Consider the following 14626-nt stretch of genomic DNA (forward strand, 5'->3'; position numbering starts at 1 on the left):
GCAAATGATAGAACCCCTTTTTCTGTGGATTGGGAAGCTGGAATTTTTGTCTGGTTTCTGCAATTTTCTTCTGTCACATCATAGGAATATTCAAGAAAACTAGTTGTTCATCTTGTACTTTTATTTATAGGGATTCATTTGCGCTCCTATCAGCTGGCTGGAGTCAACTGGCTGGTGCAACGTTTCCAGCTTCAACATGGCTGCATTCTTGGTGATGAAATGGGCCTGGGTAAGACATGCCAGGTAAGCCTCTGTGGATAAATCACGAGATAGTTCTGTTTTTAAAACTTGAGAATCCAGACTTACAAAGTGACATCAAATCATATGGGTTCTATACTAGCATTAACAACTAATCACATACTAGAGCAGTGGGTGGTAAAAGCCTAGAGTTTTAGAGCTGGAAAGGACCTTTTGGAGTTAGAGGACTGGAGCCAATTAAGTGGTTCAGTGGATAGAGCCAGGAAGTCAGGAAGATTCAAGTTCAAATTCAGCTTCAAACATTTACTAGCTGTGTGATACAATGCAGGTCACTTAACTTCTGTTTGCCTTAGTCCCCTGAGAAGGAAATGGCAAACCATTCCAGTATCTTTGCCAAGAAAACCCCATGGACAATATTGGTGTGCTGTGGTCTGTGGGGTTAGGAAGAGTCAGGCACGACTGAATGATAACAATAACAACAACTGTCTCTGTTACTTAGTGGCCTTGGAAAAGTCATTTAATCTCAATCTCATTCTATCATCTGCACAGTTAAGGAGTTGGAATTGGTGCCTCTGTATATTTGGTTTAAATCTTATGCCTTTGAAAATCTTTACACCTCTAAGGCTCCTTCTTCAACAATTCTATATACAAAGATTTGAGACTAAGGATGCTCTGCCAATTTCCTAGTCACAAGGATGAGTTTCTACTAAGCCATCTCCACTGTCTTATGGCCAGTGGCTCATGGTGTGATTGTGAGCCAGCCTTAGGGTTTCAGCCTGAAGCCCAGGACAGATTTTCTTTATTTTATGAATGAGAAAAACTGAGGTTCTGGCACTTTGAAAATTAAATTCTTAAAATAATAATAATTCCCCAACAAATGATAAAGCTACTTGTTCCTTGGATTGGGAAGCTGGGATTTTTGGCTGGGTTCCGTAATTTTCTGCTGCATTGCCACAGGAATAGTCAGTAAAACGAATTCATCTGCTTGATTATAAATCCTGTCTACAAGGTATCCCTGATCATCTAACCTTCTTAAACACTGTGTTCTAACTGGTGGGCTGGGATAGACCAATAGCTAATTAACAACAAATTGAATTACCAGATCTTTTCCTGAGGATTTCCTGCAAATAGAAGGGGCCATTTCAGAACCCATCTCTGCCTTATTCCCAGAACCTTCTTTCTTTATTTACAAAGTCTTGCTTTCCTTCTGTTCGCCTAACTTCTCAGTCTCAGGGTTTTAAAAGCCTTTCCCTATTGATCTCTCTCTAATGTTGGATGCTGTATTATCTTTCCTTCCATCTACCTTAGTAGTTCTTAACCTAGAATCCCTGTTGTTGCTTTTTAAATTAATTTGATAGTTAAAGTGTTTCAATAGAATGGATTTCCTTTGCGATCCTATGTATTTTATTTTTAGCAATTAACAACATTATTCTGAGGAGATCCATAGACTTCACCAGACTGCCAAAGGCATCTGTTGCGCAGAAAAAAAATTAGGACACTCTAGTGTGTTCTGTTATTTCTCTGTGAATGGAAGGAATTGACCTTTTATAGCTCAGCAGCATCAACGAATCATTTTCTATTTCCTTATATTATCATTATTAATTATATTCCCTCAGAAAATGTCTTTATGCAACAAAGTTTTTTTGAGGGGAGAATCTATATTCCCAAATATGCTCCTTATGAGCTTTTGCTTTGGCAGCTCTTCCCAAAATACAGGGTATCCCCAGAATCTCATTGCAGCTTATAGAAAGAACACTGCAGATGCCTGGTTTAGGGACCCCAAGACTTTGGGAATACTCCATTTACTGTTTTTTTTTTCTTGGCTTTCCTTTGTGTTTGGACTCTAAACCAGGCATCAGCATCATTTTCACATAACTTTATCATGCTAGGAGACAGAGGAAAAGGATGATATCATGCATTTCCCATAATGCCCCTGCCATTTGAATAGAGGTGGAAGCAGCTACATTGGAGCCTAAAATAACTGGAACAAGCTGAACTTGTCACTTTTGAGTGTCAACGATTGTCTGTTGTTGGATGAGGACCTGGGCAGGTCTTTGCCCTCTGTCAGGCCCTGGGGTGGCTACCCCGATTCTAAAAGCTTCCTGGCTTCTTCAGACAAGGAACATACATTTGTCTTTTTTTTTTTTAATTAAATTTTTTTTTTTTTTTGGAAAAAATTTTCATGGTTACATAATTCATGTTTTTACTTTACTCTACACCCCCCTCAAGCCCCCGCTCCCCCCAATAGCTAACTCGCATTTCCACTGGTTTTAACATGTGTGGTCAGTAAAGACTTATTTCCATATTATTGATAGTTGCATTGGTGTGGTAGTTTCGTGACATCCTCAATCATGTCCTCATCAACCCAAGTGTTCAAGCAGTTGTTTTTCTTCTGTTTCCTCTCCTGTGGTTCTTCCTCTGAATGTGGGTAGCGTTCTTTTCCATAAATCCCCGTACATTTGTCTTTTGACTATACCCAGGGATTTGCTCAGGAAGCTTGATGTGTGGCATTTCTATGAGAGAACATAATCAGGTATTGGTCATGGGAGCCTGGTAGATATTCTGCTTGGAGTGGGAGAGACAGGATAGAGCTGTTTCTTTTTTCTTCCCTCCCCATTCTAGACCATTGCTCTTCTGATTTACTTGACTGGAAGTTTAAAAAAAAAAGGACCATTTCTGATTCTTTGTCCACTCTCTGTCCTGAGCAACTGGAAAGAAGAGATGGAGAGGTAAGTGCTATGGTTTTGCTATGTTGATATTTGACTCAGTTGCAAAAGGAACAGTGACCTTCTGTTGTTTTAAATGTGTTCCCTTAAGACTTTTTCCTGGGTGATAGGAACACACCAAAAATCTGCAGCCAGCAAAAATTATGGTTTAGTGTATAATGATTTTGTGATAGGATGCCAAGGGCTGGGATGGCAATGCAGAGAGAGAAGAGGGGAAAGGAAGAATGGGTGGAGTGTTTTTGGTTTAGGATTAAGAAATGGACATTAGTTTTTTCATTTGACTAATCTGGTCGTTTTGCTGAAACCAAAGAATAGCCAGTGGGATGGGAATGGGGGTGGGGGTCACTGGCAAAGGGAGGGAGCTGTCAGTGTCTGGCCTCTGAACCTCCTAGATATGTGATTCAGCCTCTTAGGTATTCACGGACTTGCCCTGATGGTAAACTATATTCTTAATCTCAGTTTCTTTTCTTTAAAATGGCAGCAACTGGGACTCAGTGGATTGAAAGCCAGGCCTAGAGAAGGGAGGTCCTAGGTTTAAATCTGGCTTCAGAAATTTCCTAGCTGTGTGACCCTGGACAAGTCACTTAACCTCCATTGCCTAGCTCTTACCACTCTTCTTACTTGGAATAGTATCAATTTTAAGACAGAAGGTAAGGGCCTTAAAAAAAAAAAAAAAAGATGGCAGTAACCATGCCCCATATCTGTATTATCTTAAAAGAGCCAGAGCAGCCTGAAGCCCTTCTGTTATCTTAGGGCTTGAACACCAAGAAGTACCACTGGCTTTGGATGCCTCTGAGCAGGGATGCTCTCTCCTCCAGCACAGCCCTCCTGTGGCACCTAAATCTTGGACTCTTGCTTTGTCCCTTTCTTGGATTTAGATTTGCTCCGGGCCTTTCCTGCAAAGTATACACAGGCGACAAGGAGGAGAGAGCTCACCTCCAGCAAGATCTGAAAATGGATGCTTCTTTTCATGTGCTCCTGAGCACCTATGAGGTACCATCTGTTCTCTGCACTAAGCTGACCTTCCTTCTCCCCAGGGGACACAGGGATCCAGTGAGGAGGGACAGGCTCTTAGGCTAGCCAGTCTCCTCTGGACTGGTCCTTTCTAATTAGCGGAGAACCTTTCCAGCATCCCTTCCTCAGACATGGCGTTCTCCCCAAAGCCAGAATGAAAGGAATGGCCCGTGAGGCTGAAAGGAGGAGAGAACCCGAGATCTCCCAGTGTTCTTTGTGTCTCACCATGATGCTATTTCCCCCCTTCACACCCAGGGGTAACTGGTTGGTGACCTCAGTAGCTGCAGGGTGGCCTCAGTGTGTCCCACGTGGGCACAGATTTAGAGCTGGGAGCTCCCAGTGTCATCCAGTCCAATCCCCTCTCATTTCATAGCTGAGCAAACATTGGCTCACAAGGGGAGAGTGCCTGGGGCCGGATTAGAACCTGGGTTTTCTGACTGTCTCCCTACCCTACCATGCTTTATAATAATTGGAGCAGAAGAAGAGACAGCTCTTATCAAGCTTTCTCACAGACCAGGCAGAAGCAAGCTGGCAGTACTATGATAGGATTATCACAATTCCGAAAGTACATGCAGTAAATGACTCACACCGTGTAGTTCAGCCTTGTGGCAAAGGAGTGGAAGGAGCCTTTGGTGTATTGTGTGCAGGCAAAATAAATGCCTTAGGAGCATTGGTGGTGAGGTCTGGCTTGGATGACAAGGTTGTCCCTCTCTTCACTGGGCTGTCACACTAGCAGGATCACAGAAACCAGTCATCCTGGGAGCTGGGTTAGTCCTTGGTTGTCTCCATGGGGTGCTAAAGATTATACTGATTGAGGGGAGCAGCTGGGTGGTTCAGTGTATCAAGAGCCAGGCCTGGAATTAGGAGGTCTTGGGTTCAAATTTTACCTCAGATGCTTCCTAGCTATGTGACCCTGGACAAATCACTTAACCCACATAGCTTAGCCCTTACCTTTCTTTTGTCTTGGAACCACTTCATAGTATTGATTCTAAGATGGAAGAAAAAAGGAAAAAAAAGATTATGCTGATTGATTTAGTGGAAGTAGACATTAAATCTTGCCCTCATTTGCCAGGTAACTTTGTGTAGGTCTCTGCCCTGATGTTGCTCAGTTTTAAAGTGATCCTCATTAAAGGTCTCTGGTTGGAAATCTTTATTACTATCTCCCTGGCCAGAACTTTTCTGTAACCACTCAATGAATTAATCAGTACATTATTCAGGGTGTCAAACAGAAACAAACTACATTTATACTTAGAAAACCACAAATTAACATTATCTTTGTTATGTTGTATGTTTCATTTTGTTAATTATTTCCCAATTATATTTTAAACTGGTTTCCTCTGGGGCGTTTTGCAGAGCAGGGCTCCAAGTTTGACCCCTCTGCTATACTTTATTAGAAAAGTTTCCTGAAACCCTGAGGTAAAGACAAGTATAGAGGAAGAGACCATCATGGTCTCATTCCCAAGAACCCTTTCTGTATGGACTTTAAATAACAATCTTTTATTTAATTTTTCAGATTTTCCTGAAAGATGCAGCATTTCTAAAAACGTGAGTAAATGGCAATACTTCCAAAGTCTACATTAGATGATAGATTAGCGATATGTCCTTTAATACCACTCCTCCATTTTTTAAAGCATTTTGCCCCATATAATTGTAGTTGGCATCCTTTTTCCCAGAAACAGGTCTTGACCTTAGATAATAAAAATCTCTTGGAATGGATACTTTTCCAGGCTGAGTACCTGAGGAACAATAAGGAAAATCCGTTACAAGGATTCAAAAAGAATTTGGAACTAGTTCATGAATTGTACCCTCACTACCAGAATTTTGATCTCTTTTTAGAAGATAAGGACTAAGTTAAAATAACTTACATTCAGGCCTATCAGCCTCAAGTGCAGTGAAAAGAGGGTTAAATGACTTCCTATGTTCTATCCAATAAGCCACATTATTCTTGAAAGGCAGTGTTGCATATTGGTTAGAACACGGGAAATCATTTCACCTCTCTGAGCCTCAGGTTCATAATGTGTCAAATGGGGATAACTGCATGATCTATTTCTTTGGTTATTATCGTTACAAACCTTAAGACACTGTGTAAGTGTGACTTGTTATTTTAGTTTTTGACATATCGTTAATGTTTGCTGATCATAACTTGCCAAACTTCAATCCTGAATTACTCCCATCACCTTCTTATCGACTTGATGTAGAAAATCAGGAAACCATGCTGACCGAGTATGCCGCATAATAGTAATATTAATAAAACTCCTTGAGAGAGCCAAATAAGAGCAAAAACAACAACCGTAATCATAGCTAGCATTTAAAGAGTGCTTTAAGGTTTGTAAAACCCTTTACAGATAGATATCATTTTGTCCTCATGGCAACCTTGGAGTTAAGTACAATTGTTATCTCCATTTTGCAGATGAGAAAACGTGAGGCAGACAAATGAATTGCTCAGGGCTAATAATTATCTGTGGCTAGTTTTGAACTCAGAACTTATTGATTCCGGGACCAGCCCTCTCACCTTCTGTGTCACCTCGCTGCTTCCACTTCCTCTCCTTTTATACCCTCCGCAGTCTTGGCTTCTGACCTTTGAAACTGCTCTGTCCAACCAGCTGTCAGATCTAATAGCCTTTTCTCTATCCTTCACCTTCTTGACCTTCTCCAGCCTTGGATATTGAATATTTCCTTTTTACCTCTCCATGACATTGTTCTCTCCTGGTTTTCCTTCTACCTTCTCCTGGATGTCCCATTGCGATCTCAAACTCAGCGTGTCCAAAATAGAACTCATTCTTATTCTCCACAAATTCTGCTCTACTCGGAACTTCATTCCTTTGGTGTTCATGGCTTGTAGCCTTGGAACCATCAACAGTTCTTCATTCATACTCCACATTCCAAATCTGGCCAAATCTTGCTCTTTCTGCCTCGTGACATCGCTTCCCCTCCACTCACATAGCCAGCACCTTGTTCCAGGCGCTTATCTCCACTTGCCTGGACTATTGCGATCTCTCTCTAATTGGGCTCTTTGCCTCAATTCTAATCCGACCTCCAAAGGCATTTTCCCAAACTACATGACTCGGCATGTTATAGTATATTCCCCTACTGGCTCCCTATTACTCCAGAATCAAGTGTAAAGCCCTTCACAACATAGCCTAATCTCTTTCCAGCCTTTTTACCTTTCATTGCTCCCTTTTTTTTTAAACCCTTACCTTCTCTCTTAGAATTGATACCAAGGCAAAACAGTGGTAAGGGCTGGGCAGTGGGAGGTCAAGTGACTTGATCAGGGTCACCCAGCTAGGAAGTGTCTAAGGCCAGATTTGAACCCAGGACCTCCTGTCTCTAGACCTGGCTTTCTGTTCACCTAAACTGCTAGCCCTTCATTGCCTTCTATGTACTTTTCAATCCAGCTTTAGTGTCTTAACTTGCTGCCTCTCATATCTGACACCCCATCAAAGGCCTTTTCTGGCTTCCCTTTCCCCCATCCCTCCCTGCTTTCGTCTTATCTTTATATATCTTTAATGTGTGGGTTGTTTATGTGGTGCCTCCCCCAGTAGAACAGGAGCTCCCCGAAGGCAGAGACCACACTTGTCTCTTTATATCCTGCTTGCCTTTCCAGTATCCACTGGCCTGGAGCACAGTAACACTTAATAAATGCTCGTTGGTTGATTGACATGATTGCCTTGTCTTGTTCTCATGTATGTTGTCAGGCCTTACTACTGGTAACGGCGTCTGTCTTGGGTCTTCCTTTAGGGAGCCAGGACAAAGAGATCTGTTGCCGTCGTTTCCTTTGCTGCCATGTCTTGATTGTTCATACAAGAGAAGTTTTCATTTGGGAAGCCCTTTTCAGGATATTATCCCCTCACAGAAATCTGGCCTTTTCCAGAAATCACCTCATCATTGGCCCCCTTCTCCGACATTTTCTTTGCTAGCTAGGACCCTTCTGGACCCCACTCCTACCTGTGGCCCTCGGCGTCCTCTCCTCCTTTGACGTCCACACTGTCCACCTGTGACATTTGGTTTGAATCTTCTTCCCAAGGAACTGTTGGCCTCTGGAGGATTCTCCCTTCTTTCATCAGGTGTCCAGGGCACAGCTTTCTTCAACCCTGTCTCTGTGATCAGGAATTTAGGTGTTCACATGAGTGCCCCCCAGACACGTTGGAACCTTTCTACTTCCATCACTCACCAACTCCCAGGACTTTTGACTTCACCTTTACTCCGGCTGCTGCCAGGGATGGCTGTTCCTTAGCTCTCACCATCATCTCTAACTCTGCTTCTCCTATGATTCTGACTTTCCCTTCTGAGCAGTCTCTTGTTCTCCCTAACCCCCAGCCTCATGCCCCCCCCTCCAAACTATTCTCAATTCTCTGTAGTTTCTGGTCCCTCCCGTTTGCCCCTGTTCTCCCATTCATCACCCTTATGGCCTCATTTTCATCTTTTCAGTCTTGATGCCACAGTTCATGATTTTTGCTTTTGCTTTCATGTCCTAGTGCCAGCCCACTAGGTTGAGGGTTGTCAAAGGGCCATAGACCCATCAGTGAGTTCGTGGTGTGCCCCAAACATGTGACGACTTCCCTGTTGGAATGGACAGGTGAGAATGGTTGGTTCCAGTGGCCAGGAAGGCAGCTGAAGCAAATCATCATCCTGAAGCGTCACCAGTTCTGACTTTTGTTTTGTCACTGGATTTTGATGACCCTGGAAGAGTGAGGCTGATGACTCTTTGCAGTCCTGCCTCATTTCATTCCCCCTGCCCAGTTCATGCATAAGTCAAGATATCACCCTGTGATGTCATCGGTCCTCTTTGAAAATGAAGGACAAATGACAGTAGTCATGCCCTAACAAAACCGGACCCTTTTCTTCCTTTTGACTCTGCTGAACAAAGACATGAGACTGTGGCTACTACAGCTCTACATGATGCCAGTTACTGTGGCCTGGCAGGACTTTTGTTCTTCTATAATTCTTTCATAATAAAAAAATTTTAAAGCCCATCCCACTTCCATTAGTAGCTGTTCCAGACCTTTTCTTTGCTCCTCAAACCTCCAGTGCTTTCTCCATCATGCTCCCCCTTAGTATATACTCTCCCTTATTGGGAAAATTAAGACCATCTGCTCCACGATCCCTTTTCTTGACATCTCACCTCATCATCATCCATGGCCTACTGCTCTCCTCTGAGTCTGAGGAAGAGGAAGTTCCTTTGACTTGCATCTTGAATTTCATCCTCTTCTGTCACTTCAGTCATTTCCTCTTTCTCAACTTCAGTCTCTCATTATGTAGTGGTTTTTCCTCTGCTCCTACAAACATGCTTTGGACTATTCTTTCCTTTAAAAAAAAAGACAAAAAAACTTCACTAGATGCTTTCATTGCCTCAAGCTACCATCCAATATTGCTCTCTTTTCTTTCATGGCCTAATTCCTAGAAAAAATTGTGAATTTGCTCCCACTGCTTCTTTGCCCCCTCACTCACTTCTTAATCTCTTGCATTTGAGTTTCTGTGCCAGTCTCTCAGCTTGAGTTGTTCATTCTGATACTACAAGTAATCTCTCCTGATTGCTAGATCCAGTGGGCTTTTCTCTATGTTCATCCATTTGATCTCTCTAACTTTTAATATTATTGACCAGACTCTCCATCTAGGGCCCTGTCCTGTCCCATTTTCTCTCTCTTTAGACCCAGTCTTTTGGATAATTCACCAGCTCCCAACAGACTTCCAAATTATATACTATCCCTAATCTGTCTTCTGATTTCCAGTCATGTACTATCATCTCCTCCTGGGTGCATCATCTTCTCTCAAACTCATTATGTCCATTATTCTCCCCCTTTTAGTTCACTCCTCCTCCAAAGTTTATTTTTGTTGAAGATGCTGCTTCTGGTCACTCATGCTCATGACCTTGGAATTATCCCTGTCCCTTATTGCCTGGATTGCTGCATTAGATACCCATTTGATCTTTTTGCATCAATAAGTCTCTCCTACATACAAACACACACATATATACTTTGTGTGTGTATGTATACATATTTATATACATACAATATGTATATATTTATATGCACACACTGTATGCATACATATGTGCAAACACAAAACTATGCATTCAGAAACATGTACACACGTATGTATATGACCAAGGCACTCCCCAATTCCCATTTTATTGTCACACTCTGTGGACCAGCCAGACTGCCTTTCTTGCCATCACTTACATGCAGTGCCTTATCTCCCACCTTGTCCGTCGGGTGGGCCTGGAAGGCTCTCCCTCCCTCCTCTCCTTCACTCCTCAGAATCCCCTAGCAGAGCTCAGTGTGAGGCCTTTTCCTGATCACACTGGCTACATCTAGGATCCCCCAATTACCTTGTATTTATTTTGTACATACTTAAATGTACGCAATAGAATATAAGCCCTTTGAAGCCAGGGTTTCTTACGTTTTTGCCATTGTATCCTCAGCATTTTGTGCCGGAAAGTCAGTTCTAGTTGGTTAGTTGATTGATATCCAGTCACTTACCAAGTCTTGATTATACTTCTGACATCACTTGTATCTTCCCTCATTTTTCCAACCACATATTGGCTAGCCTGTGTTGGGCCTTTGGGACCTCTTGTCTGGATGATTGCAGTGGCCTCCTAATTCATCGCTCTGCTTCCAGTCTTTCCCTTCTCTAATCCAACCTCTTCCCAGCTGTCAAAATAAACTTGCTAAAGGACAGGTCCGAGCATGACTCCCTTGTTCAATATCTCCACTGGCTGTTCAGGACCTTCCAAGATAAACTATAAAATCATTAGTTCAGTATTTAAGGGCGCCCTTAATCTGCCTCCCAGCCACCTGTACAATTGTATTTCACTCTTCATTTGGCTAAATCTACATTCTAGACACTGTGGATTACTGCCTGTTCCCCAAAGCTGACTGTCTCTCACTTCTGTGTTTGTACCCAGCATTCTCCATGCTTGAAGTGACAGCTTCTCATTCTCACCTCCCAGAATTCTTGCTTCATCTTTAAGGCTCTACTCATGTGTTTTGGAATTTCTTTGTAAAACCTTCTCTGACTCTTCTTCCCTCCCCCCAGTCCTCAGTCATACACACACACACACACACACACACACACACACACACACACACACACGTGTTTCCTTTACATCTTTGATTTTCCCTGTCTGCTACTATGCTTCTTTATATATGTTGTATCCTCCTAGAAAAAGTTGAGCTCCTTGAGGGCAGGCTCATATCCCTAAGCCCACCTCCTACCATGCACATAATTGTTGAATGGACTTTACCTGGTCCCAGCCCTGACTTATTACCATCATAGATTCTTCCTGGCATATCTTTGTAATGCAATGAATGCTGCTCTTCCTGACTATCAGATTGTATCGTCCTTCCTCTTCTTCCTACTGAGCCATTGATTCCTCTTTGGCTCTCTGTCCCTTTCTCATAGAGCAAGCAGGTCTTGGATCCGCTTGGCCTTAAGCTATAATGTACATCCAGCTCTTCTACCTTCCCTGTCATCTTGCTTCTCTGTGTTTTCTGCTTATCAGTGACTCCCTATGCTGCTCTCCTGCCTCATTCCCCCATCTCTGTCGGGTCCAGTGCCTATCCCAGCACTCCCCAACGAAGTGCTTCCTAGACCCTGAAGTAGACTATATATTGATCTGTTGATTGCCGGGGCCAGTTTTATGAATCTGGTGTGTTAAGTGTGGTCAAGTGATAATGAGCATCCCTACATTTTGTCCTCCTGAGAGTGATGAGTCAGGTTTTTAGTCCTGGATGAGACCTGTGAGGTCCCAGGGAGTGTCATAATGTCTTATAAAGACCAATAAAAGTTTTTGAGGAAAATATTTAATATAACAAATAATTTATCCAAAAGATTTTTGGATAGAACTTTTAAAAATGTATATTCTATCCTAGGAAGCATTTCATAAATCTCTTGTGGCCCTTTCTAATAATCTGTGAATCGACCAGGGTCTAGGACATTCTTAACAATAAGAAGACCTAGGTTCAAGTTGTGGTTGCCACATGTATTTTACTCTGTAATTACCTTGATGACCCTCTCTATTCCCCCTGCTATAAAATGAGGTTGCTTTGAAAAACTTAAAGCACTTTACACATGTGAGTAATTATGATGATGATTTGTTAGAGAAAGTCTAAAAAGTAAGTATATTCCCTCTCATCTTCCCCCATTGCTTGAAGAAGGATGAAAGCCTCAAAACCTGGTCCTCCACAAATTTGTCCTATCTGTCCAATTTCAGCTTAGCTGTCAAGGCTGCTCTTCAGTTCTTCTGTTTGGATCATGTTGATTCATTAGTATATTTCCAGCAGTGGGGAGTCCTACTAGACTTCTCTTTCCTTAAACCCTCTTTCTTCCATCACTCAACTATCACTCTCAGCTGATGACTTCAGCTTCCACTTAATTAGGAGAAGAGAACTCCCTTTTATTCTCTTCTTTTTTGGTCCTAGACACAACTTACCTTTGTCTTAAAGGAAAAGACTTCTCATAGGACTGTTTTTGATAACAGATTGTTGAATTAACCATAAAATCTTAAGTCATTGTGGCAACTCCTCAGTCTGTTTTCCTAAAATGGTGTTGAAAACACCCCATTTTAGGCTTAAACACATACTGTTCTGCTTTGTTCCTTTACCAGTTCGTGTGTCTGCCTTATTTCCTCTACTAGAATGTAAGTTTTTGGAAGGCAAGGATGACTTCTTACCCATCTTCTCTTTGAGGTCTCCTACTTTCCAACAAATGGAGGCACCAAGAAGTCCTTGTTGAATGAAGGAATGAATGAATGAAGTCATCGATCTGCTTTTGGTCCATTTATGTTAGAACTGGCCCATTGTTAGTCCTTCAGCTGCATTTCTGTGGCTGAGATATAAGTTAATTAGCACAAACACACCAGATGGTGATCTGTATTTGGATTAAACAGAGATGTAACATTAATTTTCCTCTCACAGTTTCTCTTGGAGCGTTCTGGTTGTGGATGAAGCCCACAGATTGAAAAACCAGAGCTCACTGCTGCACAAAACACTCTCAGAGGTAAACACAGGATGGTCTTTCTTAGTTCTTCCAGCTTTTGCTTCCTTCCATTTTAGTTTACGTTCACATGGGTGGGGTATGTCAAAAAAGGGACCAGATCATTTGGTTTATCTAATTTCTACAGGAGCAAATCAATAATTGTCCAGTGACAGGATAAGTCTTTATGTATGATATGGCTTATCTTTGCTCCTTGGAAGAAAAAACAAAGTTTAGTGAACTTAGTGTGCTTAGAGTGCTTAGTCTTTCAAGTGGCTGAGGACCTCAAGTCTGCCCCAAAGGAAATGGACTAGACTCCCAATCGGGAATAAGATGGAGGATTGATTTCCCAAAGGCTCCAAAGCTGCATGATTTATATAAAGAAATTCTAGAGTTGAGCCTCAGGAGCTACTGATGTTTGAAACTTTGGCTATATCTTTCTCCCAAGAGGAGTATGTTTTGGTGCCTAGTTCAGAAGTCCCTTGACCAGAAAAATTTCATTGAAGTGGTTTTGCTGGGTGGGAATTCATTTCTCCTGAGTTTTTGGATCTCTAACCTAGGTCAGATTTCATGATGGGGAGGGAGATTCCCCATTTCCCAGTGACACCCCCCACTCCCTTTTTGCTCCATTACCATCGTGGTAATGATGATTGTCCTTCCTCATACCCTTGCTGGTTCATACCTAGAGTTATCTCCAAATGGAATTGAATTCCTTGGGAAATGGTGGGTTCAGTGGATTCTCCCTCACTGGAGACCTTCAAACAGAGCCTGGATGTGCTGTAGGAGGCTCACTTCTTCAGACATGGGTTTGATTAGCTGGCCTCAGCGGTCTCTTCCAATTTGGAGAGTCTTTGCTTTGATGTCATTTAACATAATTTAAAATTCTGTTATATAACCTATCAGCCATTTTGCTCCTGCACTACAAATTTATATTTTTGCAAATACTCTGTATATAACTTGCTTTCTAGGAAGGGTGTCGTTTTCTCTGGTCTGGGGCAAGTGAAACATTAAGTATTAAAATCAGGCAGTAATTTTATTGACTCCCTGCAGACCTTCCAAGGCATGATCAGTGCTTCCAGATAATGTAGTTCATGTAGTCTTCTGTTGGGTCTCAGGAGCTTTATTTGGGGGCAGATAGAGTACCCCCTGAATGTTCCCTTCCAGGTCCACATGGCCTCTCATTCCTACCCATCAGGGGCAGCACCCACCTACCACTTCATGCCAGCCATGCTGTGTATTCTGTGGCTTTATTCCAGTCTGCCCTTTCCTGTTTTTGTTTGTTTTTGCCGATTTCACAGCTTATGTGAAAGAAGAGATTTTTATGGCTTATATTGTTCTGCATAACTTGTGTTCTGTTTCTCATAACTTTACCATATTCATTATCTCTTTTCTCTCCTTGGATATCCTACAACTTCTCTGGACATGGTCAGATTTCCTCCTGCCCCAGACCCACCTTGTAATGACCCTGGATGAATCCTCACCTCCTAGGCACCCTATGGTGGAGCTGATTTGGGGACACTGACTTTATTCTCATAATCCATCACTATCACTGTCAGTGCTATGGTGTCAGGGTATCCAACCGAGTGCCTACTTTATGCAGCTACATTCAGTTGTTTTTCAGTCATGTCTGATGCTTTGTGACCCCCATTTAGAGTTTTCTTAGCAAAGGTACCAAAGTGGTTTGCCATTTTCTTCTCCAGTTTATTTTAAAAATG

At 42.2% G+C, this 14626-nt stretch overlaps 1 protein-coding gene across 2 annotated transcripts in view; it reads left to right on the top strand.

Moving 5' to 3' along the window:
• The first annotated feature begins 204 nt into the window (after nucleotides 1-204).
• Nucleotides 205-14626, top strand: part of CHD1L (chromodomain helicase DNA binding protein 1 like) — a 54971-nt gene continuing 40549 nt past the window's right edge. Inside the window, exons 1-5 of one of the 2 annotated variants that reach the window (XM_044676056.1) lie at nucleotides 205-243; nucleotides 2821-2927; nucleotides 3803-3917; nucleotides 5452-5483; nucleotides 12854-12935. In XM_044676056.1, coding sequence (XP_044531991.1) covers nucleotides 220-243; nucleotides 2821-2927; nucleotides 3803-3917; nucleotides 5452-5483; nucleotides 12854-12935 — 360 coding nt within the window. In that variant the 5' untranslated portion in view covers nucleotides 205-219. The remainder of the gene's footprint in view (nucleotides 244-2820; nucleotides 2928-3802; nucleotides 3918-5451; nucleotides 5484-12853; nucleotides 12936-14626) is intronic. The other variant, XM_044676057.1, reaches the window with a different exon arrangement.

Source organism: Gracilinanus agilis, chromosome 4 (genome assembly GCF_016433145.1).
Source record: "Gracilinanus agilis isolate LMUSP501 chromosome 4, AgileGrace, whole genome shotgun sequence".
Classification (NCBI taxonomy): domain Eukaryota; kingdom Metazoa; phylum Chordata; class Mammalia; order Didelphimorphia; family Didelphidae; genus Gracilinanus; species Gracilinanus agilis.